Below are 21,922 nucleotides of genomic sequence, written 5' to 3' on the forward strand. Positions count from 1 at the left end.
GTTGTTTGGCTGGTAGCTGCCTTTAGTCCATGTTTAGAGCTGTGAGCTAAGTGTAAATGACCTCATTAATATTTGGTAAAGTGTTTTGTAAACTTATGAGTGGCTATTATATTGTTGGAGTGAATGCTTTTATTTTGAAAGTCACAGAGCGACAAGGTGCCGTAAATCAAGTGGCGTAAACCATATGGCAGAAGCGCGAGTTTTAATGCACAGAGAGGTGTGCTCTATGGTTAATGGACAGGAATGGGAAAAGAACGGCTATTAAGGTGCAACACTGAGTCGAAAGCAGTTTCTTAGCACCTGGTTGATGAGGGAACAAGGTTTGTAACAAAGTTTGTCCTGTAGATATGCATTTTGTTGTTTTATGGAGCATGTAGCTGCTGACCGCTACTAAGCATAAAGGCTAAGTTTTCACCCACTAGAGGGCGCTAACGTACCTCGTCATGTTTAGGCAGCGATGCAACGATTTCCCTGTTATATGCAATAATTTACAAGTTTTAGTGTTATTTGTTATGTAAGGTAAGGAGAATTAATTTGTAATAAATGAATAAGTCAAAGGGTTAAAGGTAACACACTGTTTGATTTACTAATAGTCTTTTATTCTGTATGTTGTAGCTCTTACGGTGTGTTCACATACACGGCTGTTTAATAAAAGGATTGTGAACCATCAGTTTGAGAGACCATCTTTTCAACCGGGGATGCTACAGTAAGAAAAAAAGGACTGTGTGAAAATAAATATTTAGACTGCAGGAACTGTTAGAAACATAAAGGGGAGTTTCATGTGTTTATTTCTTGTTTCAATAATACAACAGAAGACAAAAACTGGAATGCTCTATAATCTTTCACTTAATAGTATCCCAGATGCGTTCCCACCAGGATTTCCAGGATTTCCATGGTTAGTTTGTGACCTCACTGCGGCGTTCTGAGTTGGACTTTCATGCGGTAAGGTTTGGGAGTCAGAGTGACCCCATAGACTGGAGTGAAGTCTGGTTCTCCTGCGTCCTCGGGCCAGATGAACTTGAACTTCCTCAGCAGAGTCACCATGATGAGGAAGAGCTCCATGCGAGCCAGACCTTCCCCGAGACACACCCGAGGACCTGAGACGTTGAAAAAAATACCTCAGTATCATCTACGACAGAAGATTTAATCATCTATGTCGGTATGTGAATCGTGTCTTCATGTACCTGCAGAGAAAGGCATGAAGGCCTCTGGTTTAACAAACTCTCCTTTGTCATCGAGGAAGTTTTCAGGGTTGAATTCATGAGGGAATTTCCACTGTCCCTCCTCGCTGAGCACTGAGGTCAGATTCTCGATGATCATTGTTCCCTGAGGACGAAATCAACCTCAAAACCATTAAGGATGCTCGTCACTTTATTGCCTCTACCTATTTAACCAGTTGGCCCTTACCTTGGGAATGGAATAACCCATCAGCTCTGTGTCTTTAGTGGTGCAGTGGAAGACACTGAGAGGAACAGTGTTGGCAACTCTCTGTATCTCATGAATCACAGCCTGGATGAAGAGAAGACATTTCTCATGCTTTGGCTTGGAGCAGAATGTATGTGTGCACCCAGAACCAGGTGGGAACCTTAAAAATAAGTTCAATAGTGAATAAAACTTTGCTGTACGGCACCTGCACGTAGGGCATGTTGTGTCTGTCCTCAAAACTGACCCGGTCTTTCCCTTCCAACACTCGGTCTATCTCCCGCTGACACCGTTCTGCCAGAGCAGGGCAACACGTTACCGTCTACACACTGCAGTCACCACAAGCAATGATACACAACAACATTATACCAAATATGTTCAGTGAATCAGCAGTATGTTGAGTTAAACCAATCGGCTGAAAATAGTTGCTTTCCATTGATTGTCATAGTCTACAGCATATAAGTGGCATGTGTCACACAAAGGTAAGTGCAACCAATTTTAAATGGACAAACATCAGTTGAACTGAAAGAAAAGAAGAAAATATGCAGGTTTACCTTGTACATGCGGATAGTTCATAAGGTAAAGAAATCCAGTAAGTAGGGTGTTGGATGTAGTGTCAGTGCCAGCAAAGTGAAGGTCTAAAGCGTACAGACAGATCCGGTCTTCTGAAAATGAAGACCCATCATCGCCTCTCTGAGTCAGAGGAATGATTTATGCAAATAAGGAAATTCAACTTTGTTGTTACAGGGTGAAAAGGTCACAGCCATATGTGTAGTCTCCTTAATGTAAAATCTATTTTTTCTAGTTATTTTAAATGTAATCAATTGCTTTATTATAATATCTGGGATAGTAAACTCCTCATTTCACACTCACCTTCTCCAGTTCATCCAGATAGCAGTCAACAAAGTCCCGTGGCTCTCCGGGAACTCGGGTCTTCTTGTGCTCTCTTATAAACTCATTTACAAGATTTTCAACTGTCTAAAAAAACACAAGTAACTATGACTGTATTAGCATTGACTTTTTCTTAATATTGATGAAATCCACAGATTATTTCAATGTAATTAAAGGGATTTTAAATGTTACCTCTGCATTCTTGAAGGCTTTCATGAAGGGCAGTGGTAGGTAACGAATTAAAGGAAAAGAGTCATACAGCTGCAAAGAAGGACAATCGTTTATTTTCCTCTATGCTTCAGTTGTAACAGAAGATGGTTACAGGACGCTGTATTTGCAATAATTAAGTCATTTCTTTTATTTTATCATTTTGTTGCTGTTTTACTCACCATAGCCCACGGGCCATTGGCTATCTTGGAATTCTCAGTGAAGCACCTAACAATCACTTTGATTAGCGCATTGTCATACTCGTAGCGTCTAGCGAACAGGACCTGGCAGATGATGTTGGACGCTGCATTGTGAAACATAACTTGAGGACTCATGGTTTTACCTGTGGGAGGCGTAATGTAAGTTATAAAAACCAAAGGAATACACAAGAACAACAGAAACAACAGCACAATGAACAATTCTATGTTAAATGACATACCAATGCTCTTTTCCAGGGTACTGACGGTGTATTTAATCTCTTCATGAATCCTGTCCTCCATCGAGTTCTTCCCCAGACCAAAGTTCCTCAAAGTCATCAGAGCAAAGCGACGATGTTCCCTCCAACTAGAGCCATAATCTGCCAGAATAACCCCTACAACAAGTTCACCAACACAAAAGGGGAACAACAAACTTAAGAATCATCTATTTGAACCTTTGATCATCACTGCTGTTATGTTCTAGAACTCTAAATTGTGTTAATGTAGAGAAAATTCACTAAAATCGCTGGGTGACAGGTATAAACTGCATGCAGACCTTTTTAGTACCATTACACTTTACAGAGTCATGCTGATGGTACACATGCAGTATCTAGTTTGGGATTGTCGTGTTAACAGTGCCAAACTACACAATTGGACATTGTCAGCAAAGTTCAAGAATTTAGTATTAGTAATATTTATTTCATCTTTTATTTGACCAAGAAGTTACACTCTTGAGATTAAAAAGGTCTTTGATGAGAGTGACATGCTCCGACACAGAGAGCATGTTTTAATGACGGAAGAAACCAGAGAACCAGGATTAAAATGTCTTGGTGCATGCTCAATCATCCATGTAAGTAAGACTGAAGAAGACGTTTCTCCCATTGAAAACACTATGTCTAGATGAACAGAATCAACCTTCTGGGAGAGAGAACCAGGAGAAAAGCCACGCAGACACAGGGAGACCACCAGACAACCACTGAGCCGCCATGCTGCCTCTTTTTAAGTGTTTGACTAGAAAAGTGAAGCAACCTGGCTTTCAGGAGGCTGGTGGAGCCTGAACTGTCTGGTCTGGGGTCTTTGACCCTATTTTTATGTGTTTGTTTTGTGCAGTCAATGCATCTGTTTATGTTAATTCAGCTGTGGCAGGGCCCTGCTCCGATTGGTGTGTGGATATACAGCTCCGACGTGACTGGTTCCAGCCCATTAAAAGGAGGCTGGAGTGCTGCGGTGGGAGAGGTTCTCGCGTTTCTCCTCACGACCCAGCAGTGTACCCCTGCAGTGCTGTTTTGACAGTTGTGGAAGTGGAGTGGGTAGGGGTGAGCTGCCATTTCTTTTGACCACCAGTTTTCTCCTGTTTTGAATTAGTTAAGGAGGTCAGACCCTGTCGTTACTTTTGACTTTTGGTAAGGTCAGGGGTGCGGGATTTGTTTCGATTTTAGCTTTGTTTATTATTTTGGCCTTGGCTCACCCTGAAGTGTTGACATTCCCGTTTTGTTGTCACATTATACAGTGGGGCAAAAAAGTATTTAGTCAGCCACCGATTGTGCAAGTTCCCCCACCTAAAATGATGACAGAGGTCAGTAATTTGCACCAGAGGTACACTTCAACTGTGAGAGACAGAATGTGAAAAAAAAATCCATGAATCCACATGGTAGGATTTGTAAAGAATTTATTGGTAAATCAGGGTGGAAAATAAGTATTTGGTCAATAACAAAAATACAACTCAATACTTTGTAACATAACCTTTGTTGGCAATAACAGAGGTCAAACGTTTACTATAGGTCTTTACCAGGTTTGCACACACAGTAGCTGGTATTTTGGCCCATTCCTCCATGCAGATCTTCTCGAGAGCAGTGATGTTTTGGGGCTGTCGCCGAGCAACACGGACTTTCAACTCCCGCCACAGATTTTCTATGGGGTTGAGGTCTGGAGACTGGCTAGGCCACTCCAGGACTTTCAAATGCTTCTTACGGAGCCACTCCTTTGTTGCCCGGGCGGTGTGTTTTGGATCATTGTCATGTTGGAAGACCCAGCCTCGTTTCATCTTCAAAGTTCTCACTGATGGAAGGAGGTTTTGGCTCAAAATCTCACGATACATGGCCCCATTCATTCTGTCCTTAACACGGATCAGTCGTCCTGTCCCCTTGGCAGAAAAACAGCCCCATAGCATGATGTTTCCACCCCCATGCTTCACAGTAGGTATGGTGTTCTTGGGATGCAACTCAGTATTCTTCTTCCTCCAAACACGACGAGTTGAGTTTATACCAAAAAGTTCTACTTTGGTTTCATCTGACCACATGACATTCTCCCAATCCTCTGCTGTATCATCCATGTGCTCTCTGGCAAACTTCAGACGGGCCTGGACATGCACTGGCTTCAGCAGCGGAACACGTCTGGCACTGCGGGATTTGATTCCCTGCCGTTGTAGTGTGTTACTGATGGTGACCTTTGTTACTTTGGTCCCAGCTCTCTGCAGGTCATTCACCAGGTCCCCCCGTGTGGTTCTGGGATCTTTGCTCACCGTTCTCATGATCATTTTGACCCCACGGGATGAGATCTTGCGTGGAGCCCCAGATCGAGGGAGATTATCAGTGGTCTTGTATGTCTTCCATTTTCTGATGATTGCTCCCACAGTTGGTTTTTTCACACCAAGCTGCTTGCCTATTGTAGATTCACTCTTCCCAGTCTGGTGCAGGTCTACAATACTTTTCCTGGTGTCCTTCGAAAGCTCTTTGGTCTTGGCCATGGCGGAGTTTGGAGTCTGACTGTTTGAGGCTGTGGACAGGTGTCTTTTATACAGATGATGAGTTCAAACAGGTGCCATTCATACAGGTAACGAGTGGGGGACAGAAAAGCTTCTTACAGAGGACGTTACAGGTCTGTGAGAGCCAGAGATTTTCCTTGTTTGAGGTGACCAAATACTTATTTTCCACCCTGATTTACGAATAAATTCTTTACAAATCCTACCATGTGAATTCATGGATTTTTTTTTTTTCACATTCTGTCTCTCACAGTTGAAGTGTACCTCTGGTGCAAATTACTGACCTCTGTCATCATTTTAAGTGGGGGAACTTGCACAATCGGTACTGACTAAATACTTTTTTGCCCCACTGTAAAGAACAGATTTGTTCCCTGCCGCTGCTTGGGTGTTTGGGGGGAGCGCGAGTGCCTCACTCGTGTTATTGCCTGGCCCTAGATGGGTCGTAACAGTGTTTTCTCTTTGTTTAGTTGCTTTCAAAAGACCCTTATGAAGAAAACATCGAGGGAACAATTTACCCTGCCCGGGATAGTGTTACCGGGTATTAAATTTCAGTTCTTTTCGATTCTTTAGGGCCAAGAAAGACACGGCTCAAAGTGGTCTTTTACTTTAAAAAATGATCTTTATTCTACATTTCTGGATATGGAGACCTTAAGACAAAACACACAACTCCAGGTCTGAAGCACAAACGGAAGCCTAGTTATTTATATACTTGCTCTCACGTCACACCACACTTTAAGTTTCGATCAAACAGCCTAGTTGGTTTCACTTTCACCTCTCTGGTGGGGAAGGAGCCTGAGTTTGTGCGTGAGGTTGAGAGGTACCGGCTAGATATAGTCGGGCTCACCTCTACGCATGGCTTGGACTCTGGAACCAACCTGCTGAAAACGCTGGACAGACCCGGTGCACCTAAACGCGTAGTGAGGGTGTGCTGGGAACGTCTAGCAGAGGCCCAGTCCGCGAGATCTTCAACGCACACCTCCGGCAGAGCTTCAACAGCATTCCGAGGGAGACTGGGGACATTGAGTCCGAATGGACCATGTTCAGAGTCTCCATAGTCGAACCTCGGATACAGGAGGAACAATGCGGTTTTCGTCCTGGTCGCGGAACACTGGACCAGCTCTTTATCCTCTCGAGGATACTTGAGGGTGCATGGGAGTTTGCCCAACCAGTCTACATGTGTTTTGTGGACTTGGAGAAGGCATTCGACCGTGTCCCTCAGGGTGTCCTGTGGGAGGTGTTGCGGGAGTATGGGGTGTCTGGCCCATTGCTACGGGCCATACGATCCCTATACAACCGTTGCAAGAGCTTGGTTCGCATTGCCGGCAATAAGTCGGACTCATTCCCGGTGGGTGATGGGCTCCGCCAGGGCTGCCCTTTGTCTCCGATTCTGTTCATAATTTTTATGGACAGGATTTCTAGGTGCAGCGAAGTGGTGGAGGGCTTTAACTTTGGTGGGCTCAGAATCTCATCTCTGCTTTTTGCAGATGATGTGGTTCTGTTGGCTTCATCGGGTGAGGGCCTCCAGCTCGCACTGGAACGGTTCGCAGCCGAGTGTGAAGCAGCGGGAATGAGGATCAGCACCTCCAAATCTGAGGCCATGGTTCTCAGCCGGAAAAGGGTGGAGTGCCCACTCCGGGTCGGGGATGAGTTCCTGCCCCAAGTGGAGGAGTTCAAGTATCTCGGGGTCTTGTTCGCGAGTGATGGGAGAAGGGAGCCGGAGATCGACAGACGGATTGGGGCTGCAGCTGCAGTAATGCGGACGCTGCACCGGTCCGTCGTGGTGAAGAGGGAGCTGAGTGTAAAAGCGAAGCTCTCAATTTACCGGTCGATCTACGTCCCTACCCTCACCTATGGCCACGAGCTGTGGGTAGTGACTGAAAGAACGAGATCGCGGATACAAGCGGTGGAAATGAGCTTCCTCCGAAGGGTGGCTGGCCTCTCCCTTAGAGATAGGGTGAGAAGTTCGGCCATCCGGGAGGGGCTCAGAGTAGAGCCGCTGCTGCTCCACATCGAAAGGAGCCAGCTGAGGTGGTTCGGGCATCTGACAAGGATGCCCCCTGGGCGCCTCCTGGGTGAGGTGTTCCAGGCATGTCCCACCAGGAGGAGGCCCCGGGGCAGACCCAGGACACGCTGGAGAGATTATATCTCTCGGCTGGCCTGGGAACGCCTTGGTGTTCCCCCGGATAAGCTGGAGGAGGTGGCTGGGGAGAGGGAGGTCTGGGCCTCTCTGCTTAGGCTGCTGCCCCCGCGACCCGGCCTCGGATAAAGCGGATGAAGATGGATGGATAGTTGCTTTGTCTCATTTCCAGCATTAATAAAGATGTGATCTAAGTGTATCTGCTGAGTCCTGCACACTGGGTTCACTCTCTGCCTGCCACACGTCCTGTTTCACATGAACACTGAACAAAAAACTGGTTTTCTTAAAGAGAAACAAACTCTGGTGTAGCCACGGTTTAACTCTCACTGTTTTGCCTCTTTCAGATGCTTTTTTATCAGTGTATCATATTTCCAACATGCTTACGCTCTGTGATTTTTGCACACTATGTTGAGATGCCTTTTACAAAGACATACACAAAGTGCTCTTATTTCCTTTTCATTTGTTTCACATGTCAAATACTACTGTGACATGTTACTGACACAGTGTATAAAACACTCTTATCTGAGTGTTACCTCAAAGTCATTTCCTGAGATAATAATGCAAGAAGAACAAAGGTGAAATATGCATATACTGCTTACCAAATGATAAAAATATAAAGACAAAAATGTGTCCTATACAATATAATACCTGCTTTACCTTTATTCTTGGTGACATCTTTTTTTTTGTTGTTGTTTTTTTGTGTCCCTTTTGGATCTTTAGCATCAGAATTGTTGTCTTAAGGCCAAGAAAGATGCCAAGCGGATTTATTTTACCAAGTGGATCATCATGGCCTTGCCATATTGGCCCATTGGATTGACCTTTATTATAATTATGAATTTATTTTATTTTCAGTTGCTACAAACGGGACAGACATGACTGGGGGATAGGACAGGGAGAAAGAATGAAAGAAAGAGAGGGAGAGAAAGAAAACCAAAGGGGAGAAGAGACGGTGAGAAGGGGGAGAAGAAAGAAAGAAAAACACCTGGGTCACCTGTATGGAGAAAAAAAACAGAAGAGAAAGCAAACAACAAAGAGCAACATAATAAAAAAAACGGCACCATCACAATAAACTAGCTAGCAGTAGATATCAGTAGATACTAAATAATAAACGATATTGTGCAGCACGCAAGATAGACAGCGCACAATGTGCTTTGAGGCAGCAGCCAAGAAAGGTGTAGTCCGCGTCTGTGAATACCCGTGTGTACACCTGTGTGCACACCTGTGTGGATCAGCATGCTTGCATTCCAAAGGTTTCTCCATGTAACGATCTGCTAGGGAGTGTGGGGGGGCCACAGCCCCGTCCTCCAGGGTATGAAGCAGGTATGGAGGAGATCAAAACTCCAGACATCCAGAGGCCCCCAGAACACAAGAGACCAAGGAAGACCAACAGAGGGGCAGCCGCGCCACTGTCCCAGAAAGAGCTGAGGAGAGTCCCAGATGAGGGCTCACTCAGCAGCCGTGGAGCAGAAGCCAGGGGGAGTTGCAGTGACGCGCCCGTGAGCTCCGCCGGCAGCCAGCTGTGCCTGAGTGACCGAGCCCCAGGCCGAGAGGCCGGGGGCACCCCACCTCCGAAGTGGCCCGAGCGAGCCCCAGGCTCCAGGCCCCGATAAGCGGCCGCCAAGGAGTGAGCCGGTGTGTACCCGGACGCCCACCCCCAGACACAAAGAACCACCAACGCACCGACACCTGAGGGAGTCCGCCATTGGCAGGGGAAGTGGTGGTGGGGGGAGATAGGCCTCCAAACCTTGGAGGGCCTGAGATGTCCCCAGAGAGGTGGCGTCTGATACTCAACCTGACATATAGACACAGACATACAGGCACACACAGACACAAACATCCATTCCTACCTTTACTCTTGGTGACATCATTAACAAACAAGTCTTGAGGTCGTCCAGCAAAATCACTAGCCTTGGTCACCATGGCCTCCTTTATGGCCTTCATCCCATTGATGATTACTGCTGGTTTAGGGCCAATAAAGATACTGTAGACATCTCCATAAGACTTCCTCAGCTGGGAGGGAAGGCGATAACAAGCACAGGATAAGTCATATGTTTAAAGTGGGCTAAACATATTTGCACAGCTGAGCACATGATATAGAAACATTGCATTTAAATATTACAAAACATACAGAGAGGATAAAATGCATTTAGGGACAAACCTCCTGTGTAGAGCTTTGTGTGGTTCCTAATATAGCAGCCTGCTGTAACATGATCTAAGACCGGGCATAATGGCACTTTTGTGTGATATGGTTATTGTCAGCCAATCAGATGCAAATGTATTCATGTCCAACCAGAAGAGACTCGCCCCTGGACAGTTTGCTTGCTGGCGCGTGTCCTAACCCACCAAAACCTTTTGTCTCCTTTATAACTGCTGAACTATGAAACGAATGAGTGTGTTGTACTAACACACACCCAACATTGTAGAATAACTATCTTATCTGATGCAGTACTTTGGTGAAATATTGGTAGTCTGCTGTTGTTTATAAAAAAAAAAACTGTTTTTAAAATAACTTGAAGGACAAAAAATAACAACTTCCTTTCATTCAAATTATAAACATATTTAATAAATATCTACATAAAGATGTTAGAAAACTCCTGTTGTGTAAGAGGTGCAGTACTGCTGGGACGCCAAGTTCATGTTTTGCAATCACACAGAGCAAACGGGTGCACTGTTGTTGCTGCCAGGTAATTTGTGCCCTTACAGCTCAAGATGTTTTTGGTTGTCATTATGTTTCATTCAGTTTGTAACAGCAACGGTTTCATTCATTTCAGGAAAAGCAGAAAAATTTCCTGATGTGTTAGTGTAACGGGTGTATTAAAAAATAATTTATATTTCACCAAAGATCCATCCTGCAGTGTTATCTTGCTCGTTCCCTTTCTGCATTTTGTCTCACAGTTCTGTTCGATGTTTTAGTGTGAATTAGTTTCTCTGTCGAGTACAGCACTTTATTGTAACATGCTAGTTAGCCATCTCAGACCAGAGCATAGGAGCATGCAGGTGGCTTCTCATGTGGGCCGCTATGCTTCTCTCTCCCTTGAAGGTGTTCATGCAGAAGTCCAGTAAAGTGAAGTCGCTGTGCTGTTTTGTTTTTATTTTAAACAGTTCGGGGAGAATAAATCCACCCAGCTGGCAAAGTGAGAGCTGAGTCCTCTGGTCATTCGCACAACACAACGCAGAGAACTAACGGCAATAAGAGTTTAAGGCCAGACCGGCTACATTAGCATCCAGACATTTAGACATATTTAAATGCTAATAGTAGTAATTTCACCAGTGCCATAACAATATGCACCTTAAACAAAATCCTCTTTATTGCAGCATTTTTTTTCTTACCCTTTCGAAGTCCTTTAAAGGGTTCTCCAGGCTCAGCTGCAAAGTGTTGCCTAGCAGGGGCAGGATAGGGGGTCCCGGTGGAAAGTTCTTGGGTCTCCGAGATTTGAGCTGAAGAACAATGAAGCAAACACAGAGCCACAGCAGCACAACAGAAAGGAACATGGTCAAACTGGACTGTACTGAAAGCTGGCTGACTTGCCATTAGTAGTAGCAGTAGCCCTGTCTCTTGTAAGTGTTTACTTTGTCCTCTGAGTCAAAGTTCAGAGAGGCTGTTAAAGAGGGAGGCCATTGGAGTTTTGCAGGTTTTCAGTGAGAGCCACTGTTAAACCAAACCATATGTTTTTGTGTCAGACTTGAGTATTTTCTTTTTAAACTCTGCCCATGTTAAAACACAGAAGCCAGTGAGTTCTCTCAATGCATCGCAGCTGAGGTGAATACTGATAGAGGGGGAGAGCCCGTGTATCTTCCTGTTTCCATGGTAATGTGCTCATTTAAATGATTTTTAGGTTTGTTTGATTGTAAATCAAACAAGATTTGAAGCAAAGTGTTTGAAGCAAACTGCAGTAAAGGCCCCAAATGGAGGACTCACAAGGCAGCAGCAAGGAGCAAAAAACCAAACAGCAAAGAGTGGAATCGAAGCTCTTTAACAAAGGTGCACTAAGGGAGGATAACACTGACAACGAGCACTATTAAACTGAGGCTTTAAATACTCAAGATAAGTGAAGACACTGGGAATTAGACAAAGCTGAAACTACAGCAATGATACACAAATAAAACAAATACAAAACACAATAGAAACATTACTGAACTACATTAAAACGAACTCAATCAATACCACAGACTAGAAATAAAACAAAACTGTGAACACTGAAACATCCCAGAATCCATGACATGAACAGCAGTCCTGTAATCTTCTCTAAGGTGTTATGTATCGGGACATAATTAGAGTAATCTGCACCTTAACAGGTAATAAACAAACTGGTAAAATTAGACTCATCATACATTACACACGTCATTATTTAAAAATAACAAAGTCAAAATGCAGAAGAAGCCCGAGAAACTAATTTCACCCTTATTGTATCTGTCATACACATCTGTACGAGGTTAGGGTAAGCGGTCATAATCACATGCACCTCATAACTGATCATCAGCGAGTGTTACCATGTTACCATGGTTTCGGCCGGACTGTGAATGGACAGCAGACGGCAGAAAGAAGAGGCCAAAGATGAGCACAGAAGCAGGTGGGTGGAGGAGTAACGATGGGTGGGGTCAAGTACAAACGGGATTTTTTTTATAGGCAGAGATCAGAGGAAAAAAAACGAGTGAAATTAAACTTGAACTGTAACAGTGAAACAGGATGAGGAATTCAAAGTGATCAAAAATTGTGATCAAGTCTGATGGAAACTCCGTTTTTGAAAACTACATCATGAGTGTGATGTTTTTACCTGACCATCCAAAAATAAATTGCAAGATAACGTTTTGACCAGTAAATTGAAAAAAAAATGTCAAAACTCATATATGCAATTTGATATTTAATTTCTTTTTTTATTTGGCACATTTAACTGAGCTTAATAAACAGTCCAGCTTCAAAAGTTTGAATTTTCAAATCTTTGCCTGGAAATTGTTAAACCGGCCAGCAGGTGGCAGTGATCACTATCCAATAAGGTTTGGACTGAAGACGCATGAGGAATGACAACACACAGGTGGAAGGTCAGCAATGCAGACTGGCAAACATCAGGGAAAGACAGTGTTGCAGTCTTAGCAGAGGGCAGTGACACTGTTGATTTAACCCCCAAAAGTTGATTCTGTTCATCTGGATGTACCTTCTTTGGATGAGTGACGAAACGTTTCTCCCACTAAAAAAAAAAGGTGCGTCCAGATTAACAAGATCAACTTGTGATGCTCTTCAATCAAAGATGATCGAGCATGCATCATGACACTATTGGTTCAGGTTCATACGTGAGTTCAAACATTTCTGGCCTCTTAGATTTCTAAATCTAAGTGAATGCATTTAAAGCAGGAACTGCCCACCTAGTAACATGAGTACTCACACAAGCACCACGCTACATCTGACATATATGGTTCCATTTTTTACAGGACATTGTTGAAATCATAAACTATATATTGCAGTTATCCACTTATCAATGATTTTTGAATAAATGTATGATCAATCGGTGTTTTTAACAAACTTTGTTTTTTGTGGAATTCATCAGCAGCTGTGGAGAGATGTATTTGAATATCTTCTGGTTCCAATTTTCCTAACCTGGAAGCTGAGGATGGCTGATTCCTGACAAGGACACCAACCTCAGCGCTTATTGGGTGTTACATCCTCCGTGCAGCCATTCCAGAGAGAACGAGAGAGCAACGACCGCTCATTAACATCAGCCAGAAACCAAACTGTCCCTTCCTGGCAGCCGTGCAAACTTCCAATTAGAAAGTTTGCATTCTCACAACAATGATGTGGTGTGTCATCGTATGAGGATGTTACAGTTTCACTTAATTCTGCTCAGTTAAGTGTTTTGATGATCAAATATGGCAGCTTTGTGTTGTGCTGGAAGTTAAAACTAATTGTCCTCATGAGCACAGCATCTAACAACTCTCCTTTAAAAAATCGACTGAATTTAACTGGACACACTGGTCTCAGTGGGAGTCATCCGTGACACTTGAGAAGTCACTTGGATGAGTGATGAAACTATTTTCCATGGAAACATCCAGAGGAACTGAACTTTTGGGCATATCCTTGCCTATAACTCATTCATCAAGAGATTTATGTACACATTTATTTTCAGTTGTTGTTGCTCTTGGATTAATTTCAGCCTCAGCAGCATCTCTCAGAAGAAAACCGCTGTTAGCTTTCTGCCATTATCAGGCAAAAACACTGGATTCAGGAGGTATTCTCTGCAGTTTAAGACCCAAACTGAACTCGAGCAGTGAATTCAGATTAGACTGGAATTGATAAGATGGATAGAAAAACTGCTGGAGCTGAATGACTGTGGTACATATTACGAAAGAATAAAAACTCGATGTGAATAACTTTACTCTTCTTAAATGTAACTCATAAACAAGTACAAGTGTGCACAGGTTACAGACTTTGTCTACATGTACACTTTTCCACAGTAATTTACATTGTGTGTTAAAGGAGATGGAGATTAGGAAGTAAAGTAGCGGATGTAGGGTGCATCATGACTGAGGCACGCTCTCCTGCACGAAGGCCAGGTGCTGCTTTTCCTGTGTGTGTGACTCAGAGCTGTAGTTGTGCCAAAACCTGATTGCTCATATTTAAACTGCTATAATTTCATCACTGAACTCTATTTGCCATCATAGGTAAAGACATTCCACATAAAAACACAGGCAAACATTGGAAATCAGTTGTTGGCACAACACCGTAACTGTCCTCTCTGGCCGACCTGCTTGTAGTGTCCGTGTGGAGAGTTTGATCGTGTTCTTCCTCTTTTCCCATCTCCCTGCGTTTATTTACGCTTGCGCTCCCGGACATTTTGGACACCAGGTGACCTTTAAACTCGGAAGTGTTCTGGCACTGGAGGCAGCCGTACCTGCTGCGCCGATTGCGATCGTCAGGAGCGCCCTATTTAGCAGTGCGGCTGAGCTCCAGTCGACGCCGGATCGCTGAGTTTGCCCTCGTCAGTACGGCCGTATTAATTGTGTGAAAAAACCTCGCTTATTCGGATTGTCTTGCCAACGTGTGTGTGTTGTTGTGGCACTACGGTTCAGGAGCGGAGTCTGTTTTTCCCGAGAGTGGAGTCACGGACATTCATACCATGTGGAAGGCATTCAGGAAATCTCCTCAGGGAGACACAGTGCCAAAGATTTGTACACATGCGTTTGTATTTTTCACTGTAAGTAAATTCACAGTTTTCTCTCGGAAGAGTCCAGTGTTTGGGTCCACGTCCTCCCCCTCTCCCTGACAGTAACACCCTCCATGACTGTGGGAGTAGACAGATGTGGGTGTGTCCTCACCTCCCAGAGGACTCCAAATTGTCATCAGACAGACCTACAGACACAAAAACATTTGAAACTATAAACAATCAGACTATCAGCAGTGATTTAAATACTTTATGATCTCTGTGAAAATTGACATCACATTTATATATTTACAGTAAATATATGACAGAATTCAGGGCTTTTCTAGGCACCGAGCATACAAAGAAAAGTACTAAACTCAATTACAGATTTTCTTTTCATTATTTATATTTTATTAGTCAATTTCATCATCTGTATCTTTGCCACACAGGTGTAGATACTGTAGGTGCAGTGAATGCTTAAATTGTCTGTGAAGGTTCTCAGTCATCCAGGTCATCATAGTCTAAGGAGCTTGGAAAGAAAAGCGTCTGGACTTCGTTAAGTTGCTTGAAGACGTTTCACCTCTCATCCGAGAAGCTTCTTCAGTTCTAAGGTCAAATGGTGGAGAGTCCCAGATTTAAACCCAGTGGGAGTGACCCCCCACAGAGGGACAAAAGGACCCCTGATGATCCTCTAATCACCTGAGCCACGGTGTGAAACTGGGTGTGGGTCACAATCAGCCAGAGTTTCAGGTGTGTTCATTGTGAAACCTGGCCCCACCTTATCATGTGATTTCCTGAGGTCAGATGGTCCAGGATGTGAGTGGGCGTTAAGGCGTCTGGGAAGGATCTCAAAACTGGATTATAGATGGCAGAGAGTTGGTGTCGTAAACCCCGCCTCTGTTCAAAGATGGTCGCTCACAGTGGACATAGATGCTTCTTTCACTCCTCTTTCAAACCATCTGTCCTCTCTGTCCAAAATGTGAGCATTGGCATCCTCGAAAGAGTGACCTTTGACCTTTAGATGCAGATGGACTGCTGAGTCTTGTCCTGTGGAGGTGGCTCTTCTGTGTTGTGCCTAGGGCTGCTCAATTAATCGAATTGTAATCTCGATTACGATCTGGGCTTTCAACGATCATTAAAAATGACTGAGCCGATTATTAGCCCCTCCCTCGTGCTTTACTCTCGCGCTGCTCCGTGTGGCAAATCGAGCGCACCTCTCTGCATTTCGAACACGTGTCACAACAATTAAGAGGACCCGAGGGAAGCTCGGAAAGCTAAGCAGAAGTTATTTGGAGAGGAGTGGACTGCCGTTGGTTGAAAAGAGAGGTAAAAAAAAAAAAAACTTCAGTGGTGTGGAAATATTATGGGCTCGCGGAGTCAGACGTGGATCAAGTAGACACAGTGTGTAAACTTTGCTACGGTGTCGTAGCTGCACCACAGAGCAACACTGCAAAGCTCACTAAACATAGATGTTTACATTTTTCATTTATTTCTTATATTGCAAACATTTGCACTGTTATCAGTATTTGCACACTATTTTATATTATTTTTTAAAGTCATTATTCAACACATTGTTATTGTTAACCCTTTAAAGCCGGTCAGAGCAGCACGCTCCGTTTTGCGTAACTATTTTTAAATCCCTGTAGAACCGGAACCGCGTAAGCTAGCGCAATAATTTTTTTTGCATATGAAACCGGAGGAGTTGTACCGATCCGATCAATGCACATAAAGCTCCGGGTCCTGACAACATTCCTGGTCGTGCACTGAGAGACTGTGCAGTGGAACTCACTGATGTCTTCACAGACATCTTCAACTTATCACTCATCCAGGCTGTCGTCCCCACATGTTTTAAAGCCACCACAATCATTCCGGTTCCAAAAAAGTCATCTCCCTCCTGCTTTAATGACTACCGTCCTGTTGCACTTACTCCCATCCTGATGAAGTGCTTCGAACGACTAGTCATGCAACACATCAAGACTGTCCTGCCCCCCTCCCTGGATCCCTTCCAGTTTGCCTATCGGCCCAACCGCTCAACCGATGATGCCATCTCCACTGCACTCCACTCGGCACTCACACACCTGGACAAAAATGACTCATATGTTCGAATGCTGTTCATAGATTTCAGTTCAGCATTCAACACTATAATCCCCCAACAGCTCATTCAAAAACTGGTCCAGCTGGGGCTCAACACCTCACTGTGCAACTGGCTGTTGGATTTCCTCACCGGAAGACCTCAAGCAGTACGGGTCGGCAGTAATACATCCAGCACCATCATTTTAAACACGGGGGCCCCGCAGGGATGTGTGCTGAGCCCCCTCCTCTTCACTCTGCTGACCCATGACTGCACCCCATCATACAGCTCCAACCTCTTCATCAAGTTTGCGGACGACACAACGGTGGTGGGTCTCATTAGCAACAGGGATGAGACCGACTACAGAAGTGAGGTGAGACGCCTGGCCACGTGGTGTGCTGACAACAATCTCTCTCTGAATGTGGAGAAGACGAAGGAGATTGTTGTGGACTTCAGGAGAATGCACACCCAACATGCTCCTCTGACCATTGACGGAGCGTCTGTGGAGAGAGTGAGCAGCACCAAGTTCTTGGGTGTGCACATCACAGAGGATCTCTCCTGGACGTACAACACCACAGCACTGGCCAAGAAATCACAGCAGCGTCTCTTCTTTCTCCGCAAACTAAGAAGAGCAGGAGCACCAGCCCCCATCATGTACACTTTCTACAGAGGCACCATCGAGAGCATCCTGTCGAGCTGCATCACTGTGTGGTTTGGAGCCTGCAATGCGTCCTGTCATAGAACCCTCCAACGCATAGTGAGAGCTGCAGAGAGGATCATTGGTGTCTCTCTCCCCTCCCTCCAGGACATTTACAGCACCCGTCTCACTAAAAAAGCCCTTTGCATAGCGGCTGATCCCACACACCCAATGCAAAGCTTCTTCAAGCTGCTGCCGTCGGGGAGGAGACTGCGGAGTCTCCAGGCCAGGACCAGCAGGCTGAAGGACAGCTTCATCCATCAGGCTGTCAGGAAGCTTAACTCCCTCCCGATTCTGCCCCCTCTCCCCTCTCTCCTCCACGGTCTCACTGAACTCTGTCACACACACACAAACACACACACTCTCTGACTCACTCACTGGCCTGCACCAGTTACCAGTCACTTTGTGGAGCATTGGACTGCCATTACCTCATAAGACTTTGTTGTACACTTTCTCTTACCGTACATTACCAAATCTCCATTTGCACTATTTGCCTATTTGCACTACTCTGCCTGGCTTACACTCAATGTCACTTACCCATTATATTGTATATTATATAGCTTTCTTGTTATATGTAAAATTGTATTTATTTAAATTTTTACTTTTTAATTATTCAATTACTATTTACTATTTAATTATTTTACTTGCATTTTTTAATCACTTTTATATTTAAATATATTTAAATGTTCATTTGCTATTTATCTAGGGAGTGAAGAGTAACGCAATTTCTATTCTCCGTATGTCCTGTACATGTGGCAGAATCGACAAATAAAGTTGACTTTGACTTTGACTTTGAGCTGTTCGTAACACTTCCCACATTGAAAAAGACGTCAACGCGAACTATCGAATGTCCGCCATTTCCTGCCCGAAACCTATACTGGTGTTTTTTTTTAAGTCATGTTTGACTCTATGCTTTTCTGAATAGTTTCTGGGATGCTTGGAACTCGAATTGCACTGCTGGAAATAGTTTATTTTGATGCACCTGCTGTTTTCTTTGCAAATTTGCATCATAGGATTGTTTTTTCGTTTTTCCTGCAGTATATAAAAATTGCTGTATCTCCAAAATAAAACTATGAAGACACTCAAAATAAATTTCCTGTTGTTGTAAACTATTTTTTGCAATTTTTTTGTATTTAAAGTTTTGAGGGATAAGCCTCTTAAATTTCTCCAAGTAGAAATATATGTAAAAAAACCAAAAAACGATTTTCAATTGTTTTGTAGTTTACAGCTTACAAAACACGTAGCTGGCTCGTACAGCTGCGACGTAAAATTTTCAAATAACGGGGCTACATTCGGTGATGCTAGCGTTAGCCATGTTAGCATACCTTCAACAGGTGGTCAGGCTGAGTCCACAGGCGCACAGTCAGAGTTTCAGCTCCACGTTTCACTGCACGGTCCCCTCATTCATCACATATCGGTGTCGGGCAGAGTGTAAATCCCGAGGCTGAACGGCCTTTGTGCAAGGACACAGGTGTTAGCAGGGCAAAGCTTTTAGCACAAACAGCAGCATAGAAAAATCCAGGCAGCCAGCCTGTGTCTGTCCAACCAATCAGAGAGCTCGTTATATCGCACCTTGTGGCTAATTCGGATTGCTTCGGAATTTTGCTAATCCAGTAGCTAATCCGCGAGCTAACAGGAAAGGAAAATTGATTTTCGAATGAAGAGTGAGATCGCAGTTTTAGATGTCAGATATAAATCTTTGAGTTTTGAATCTATTTGCTTATTTCTCTTTTTTTAAAATGTACTTAAACAGTCTCTAACTTTCCAGTAACAGAGCTACATTTGAAAAATACATTCGAACCTGTGACATCCAGATCTCAGGTTAAATCTCTGTAGTTATATCTCAGTATACGTCAGTGAATCAGGAATAATGTAAAACTATTTGAAACACCTTTACAGCATACAGAGTTCGGTCACTCTCCCCTGTTGTCTCTAGTGTCAGCTGCCTTTTTCTATCCGGTTGTTCAGTGATGACGCGACGAATCCTACTTCCGGGTCTAAAGTAGTCTGCGTTTAATATGGCTTTTGTGTTGTTAACATGTTTAATGTTATATATTTTCTTCTATTTGATCTCAAAAAGCTCCTAAAACAGTCAGTGATCACTGTTGACCTCCCTCGGCTTTTATTACCACTAATCATTTATTTAAGCTCAGTTTTTAAAACCTTAGGATGTAACTACAGCCCAGCCCATGCAGCAGTATATGAATGACTAACCTCGTATTGTGGATGGATTATCTCAGTTGTTCTCCTGGCTGAAGTTTGGTCCTTTTACAGCATCCTGCCATGCGATTACATTTGTTCCTGACCACCGAGAACACTCACGTTAACTTTTATCGAGTGGAAAAAAAGTTAGCTTGTTTATATTATGCTAACATAGCTGTGTCGCTAGCGGTCACCTAGCACATCATTATATACCAGCTAGCCCAACTTAAGTAACCCTACAAACGTCACTGCTGTTTAGTTTTCTGTCTTCATTTATGCTGGAAGTGATAACAGAGCTGTACGTTTTAATTTGTTTCCAAAACCCCGCAGTCAGGACATGCTATATTGTATTTAGATAGAAGCTAGCGAGCTAACTCCCTGCTAACTTCTAACTCCGTTAAATGTCATAAATTCCGTTTTCATGGATGCCTGGATGTTAAACTCAATTCTTACACCTGGTAGAGCAGAATGCTGATCATTTTATTAAAGATGAAAGACTTTAGACAGTTTTTCAACTCTCAGTAATGCCACAGTGATCGTTTGATATATGGACCTGCAGCGGAGTTTAGGCCCAGACACGGCTAGTGACGTCAGACTGAACAACCGGATTTACCCCCCTGCTTCTCGTCTCTGTCCTCTCCCTCAGCTTCTCTTCTGTTGTGTGAAAGCAGGTAGATCTTTTATTCCCTGTAAGGTCCGCAGAGCTGTGTTCTCTCACCAGCTGACTCCCTGACCTGCACTTCATCCACTCACCTTCCATCTTGTATATTTAAGGACCAGCTCAATCATCTAGCTTTACAGCATAACTAATGTCATGTTCGTGTGGAGACTCTGTTATAGTAGTTTGATGTTGTTGTAATTTCCCATTTCCCAAAGCACTTACCTACAGTTCTCTTCATGTTTGAGATCCTCCTTGGTGTTTTCCTGCTAGTATCAACTCTACGGAAACCATCTGTGGAAACATCACTTCCTGAAATATCCAGCTGTCTGCAGTCACTCCACACAACCTCAGCTCAAATCTCGTCTATTCTGGGTTTCTTCCCATCACACATTTTCACAGTTTCGTTTAAAGTTTCATTTGCATGCACTTTGATGCTCACGCCAGAACATCTTCTGTCTCAGACTCATCTTAGAGAAATACTTCATGAAGCAGGGAATGTACTGTGTACGTACTGTATATTTGAAAAAGGACAAATTATATCTAGGAGACTTTTTTCTTTAAAAGCATCAGTGTATTAATAAACGTCGTAATTTGTCCTTTGAATAAAAGTTAAACTGATCTAAAAGATTTTTTAAACTTTTTAGCAGTGGGGGTTTTCCACAGAATTGTGCTGAAATTGGGTGAAAGACCAGTGTGTCACTCTGATAACACTTTGGTGCGATCAGGACACTGAGGTCAGTTAAAGACCTTGGTTTCCCGAACATGACCATCCCAGCATTCCTCAGTTCAGCATCAGACAAACAATGTCTTCCTGTAACTCAGTCTGGATTTTGCTTCTGTTCACCATCGCTGTGGATATTACATCAAACAATTAAAATGCGATTGCAGTGCAGAATCTAAGCGTTAATCCAAGCGCTGTAAGAGAAATATTCCATAAACTGCTTTAAATTTACAGGAACGGGCGTACATGGTCAGAGGCTCAGAGGTAATCAGGCAATGAGTGAGATAGAGATAGATAGAATTTTATTTTGAACATGCAAATATAAGTGAAATAACAAGAGAAAAGAAGAAAACAAAAAAAACAAACTAAAACTTTAAACAACATCAAGTTTTCATGTATATCTCTATGTCTACACAATGTGTGCGCTCGAAAAGGAGTAGGATGAAGTTTAGTGGCAAGAAGCTTCAAGGTCAGATGAGGCCAGCGCCCTTGTAATTCCATTAAAGAGATAAAACTTCTAAACTGGTGGAGAACTCATGAAAAAGTCCATTCAAACATATTAAATCTAAGAAGTGGATTTTCTGCTGTTTTTTGGCTCCACTCAGCAAAATGACGACCCCCAGTCTGGACTACCAGGTGCTGCTGAAACCACAACAGATTTCAGATCAAATTTTGATATGTCCTGGTGATATTTCCATCAAATTTGCCTCTTTCAGCTGTAAATGAGATGGAGCTGGGCATAAATGAATGAGTCAAGTGGCCGTACACGTTTAACTGACTCAGTACTGAATATCAATACTGTATAAGTGTTAGTGAAAGTGT

The 21,922-nt window shown here is 43.5% G+C and overlaps 1 protein-coding gene and 1 long non-coding RNA gene across 4 annotated transcripts; both read right to left on the minus strand.

Annotated features, from left to right (window-relative positions):
* Nucleotides 1-750: 750 nt before the first annotated feature.
* LOC147324250 (cytochrome P450 2F3-like) lies at nucleotides 751-11,185 on the minus strand. The gene is made up of 11 exons (XM_086297902.1): nucleotides 10,946-11,185; nucleotides 9,463-9,625; nucleotides 2,960-3,112; nucleotides 2,703-2,863; nucleotides 2,506-2,574; nucleotides 2,296-2,400; nucleotides 1,977-2,115; nucleotides 1,631-1,716; nucleotides 1,408-1,509; nucleotides 1,185-1,326; nucleotides 751-1,097 (listed from the first exon to the last, which is right to left on the minus strand). The coding sequence occupies exons 1-11, from the start codon at nucleotides 11,105-11,107 to the stop codon at nucleotides 910-912; spliced, it is 1,470 nt and encodes a 489-aa protein (XP_086154028.1). The 5' UTR covers nucleotides 11,108-11,185; the 3' UTR covers nucleotides 751-909.
* A 2,083-nt stretch (nucleotides 11,186-13,268) lies between these two features.
* On the minus strand, nucleotides 13,269-20,264 carry LOC147324251 (uncharacterized). Of its 3 annotated transcripts, none has more exons than XR_015130530.1 (3): nucleotides 19,408-20,264; nucleotides 18,842-18,969; nucleotides 13,269-14,957 (listed from the first exon to the last, which is right to left on the minus strand). It is a non-coding gene; the product is annotated as an uncharacterized LOC147324251 (long non-coding RNA). The 3 variants fall into 3 exon arrangements; XR_015130528.1 differs by having other exon boundaries at nucleotides 19,318-20,264; XR_015130529.1 differs by lacking the exon at nucleotides 19,408-20,264 and adding an exon at nucleotides 19,089-19,226.
* Nucleotides 20,265-21,922: the final 1,658 nt, after the last annotated feature.

The sequence above is a fragment of the Aulonocara sp. 'chitande type north' Nkhata Bay genome, linkage group LG7 (assembly GCF_057382095.1).
Source record: "Aulonocara sp. 'chitande type north' Nkhata Bay isolate Kocher_YH1m ecotype deep benthic linkage group LG7, A_spYH_male_GT1.1, whole genome shotgun sequence".
NCBI lineage: Eukaryota > Metazoa > Chordata > Actinopteri > Cichliformes > Cichlidae > Aulonocara > Aulonocara sp. 'chitande type north' Nkhata Bay.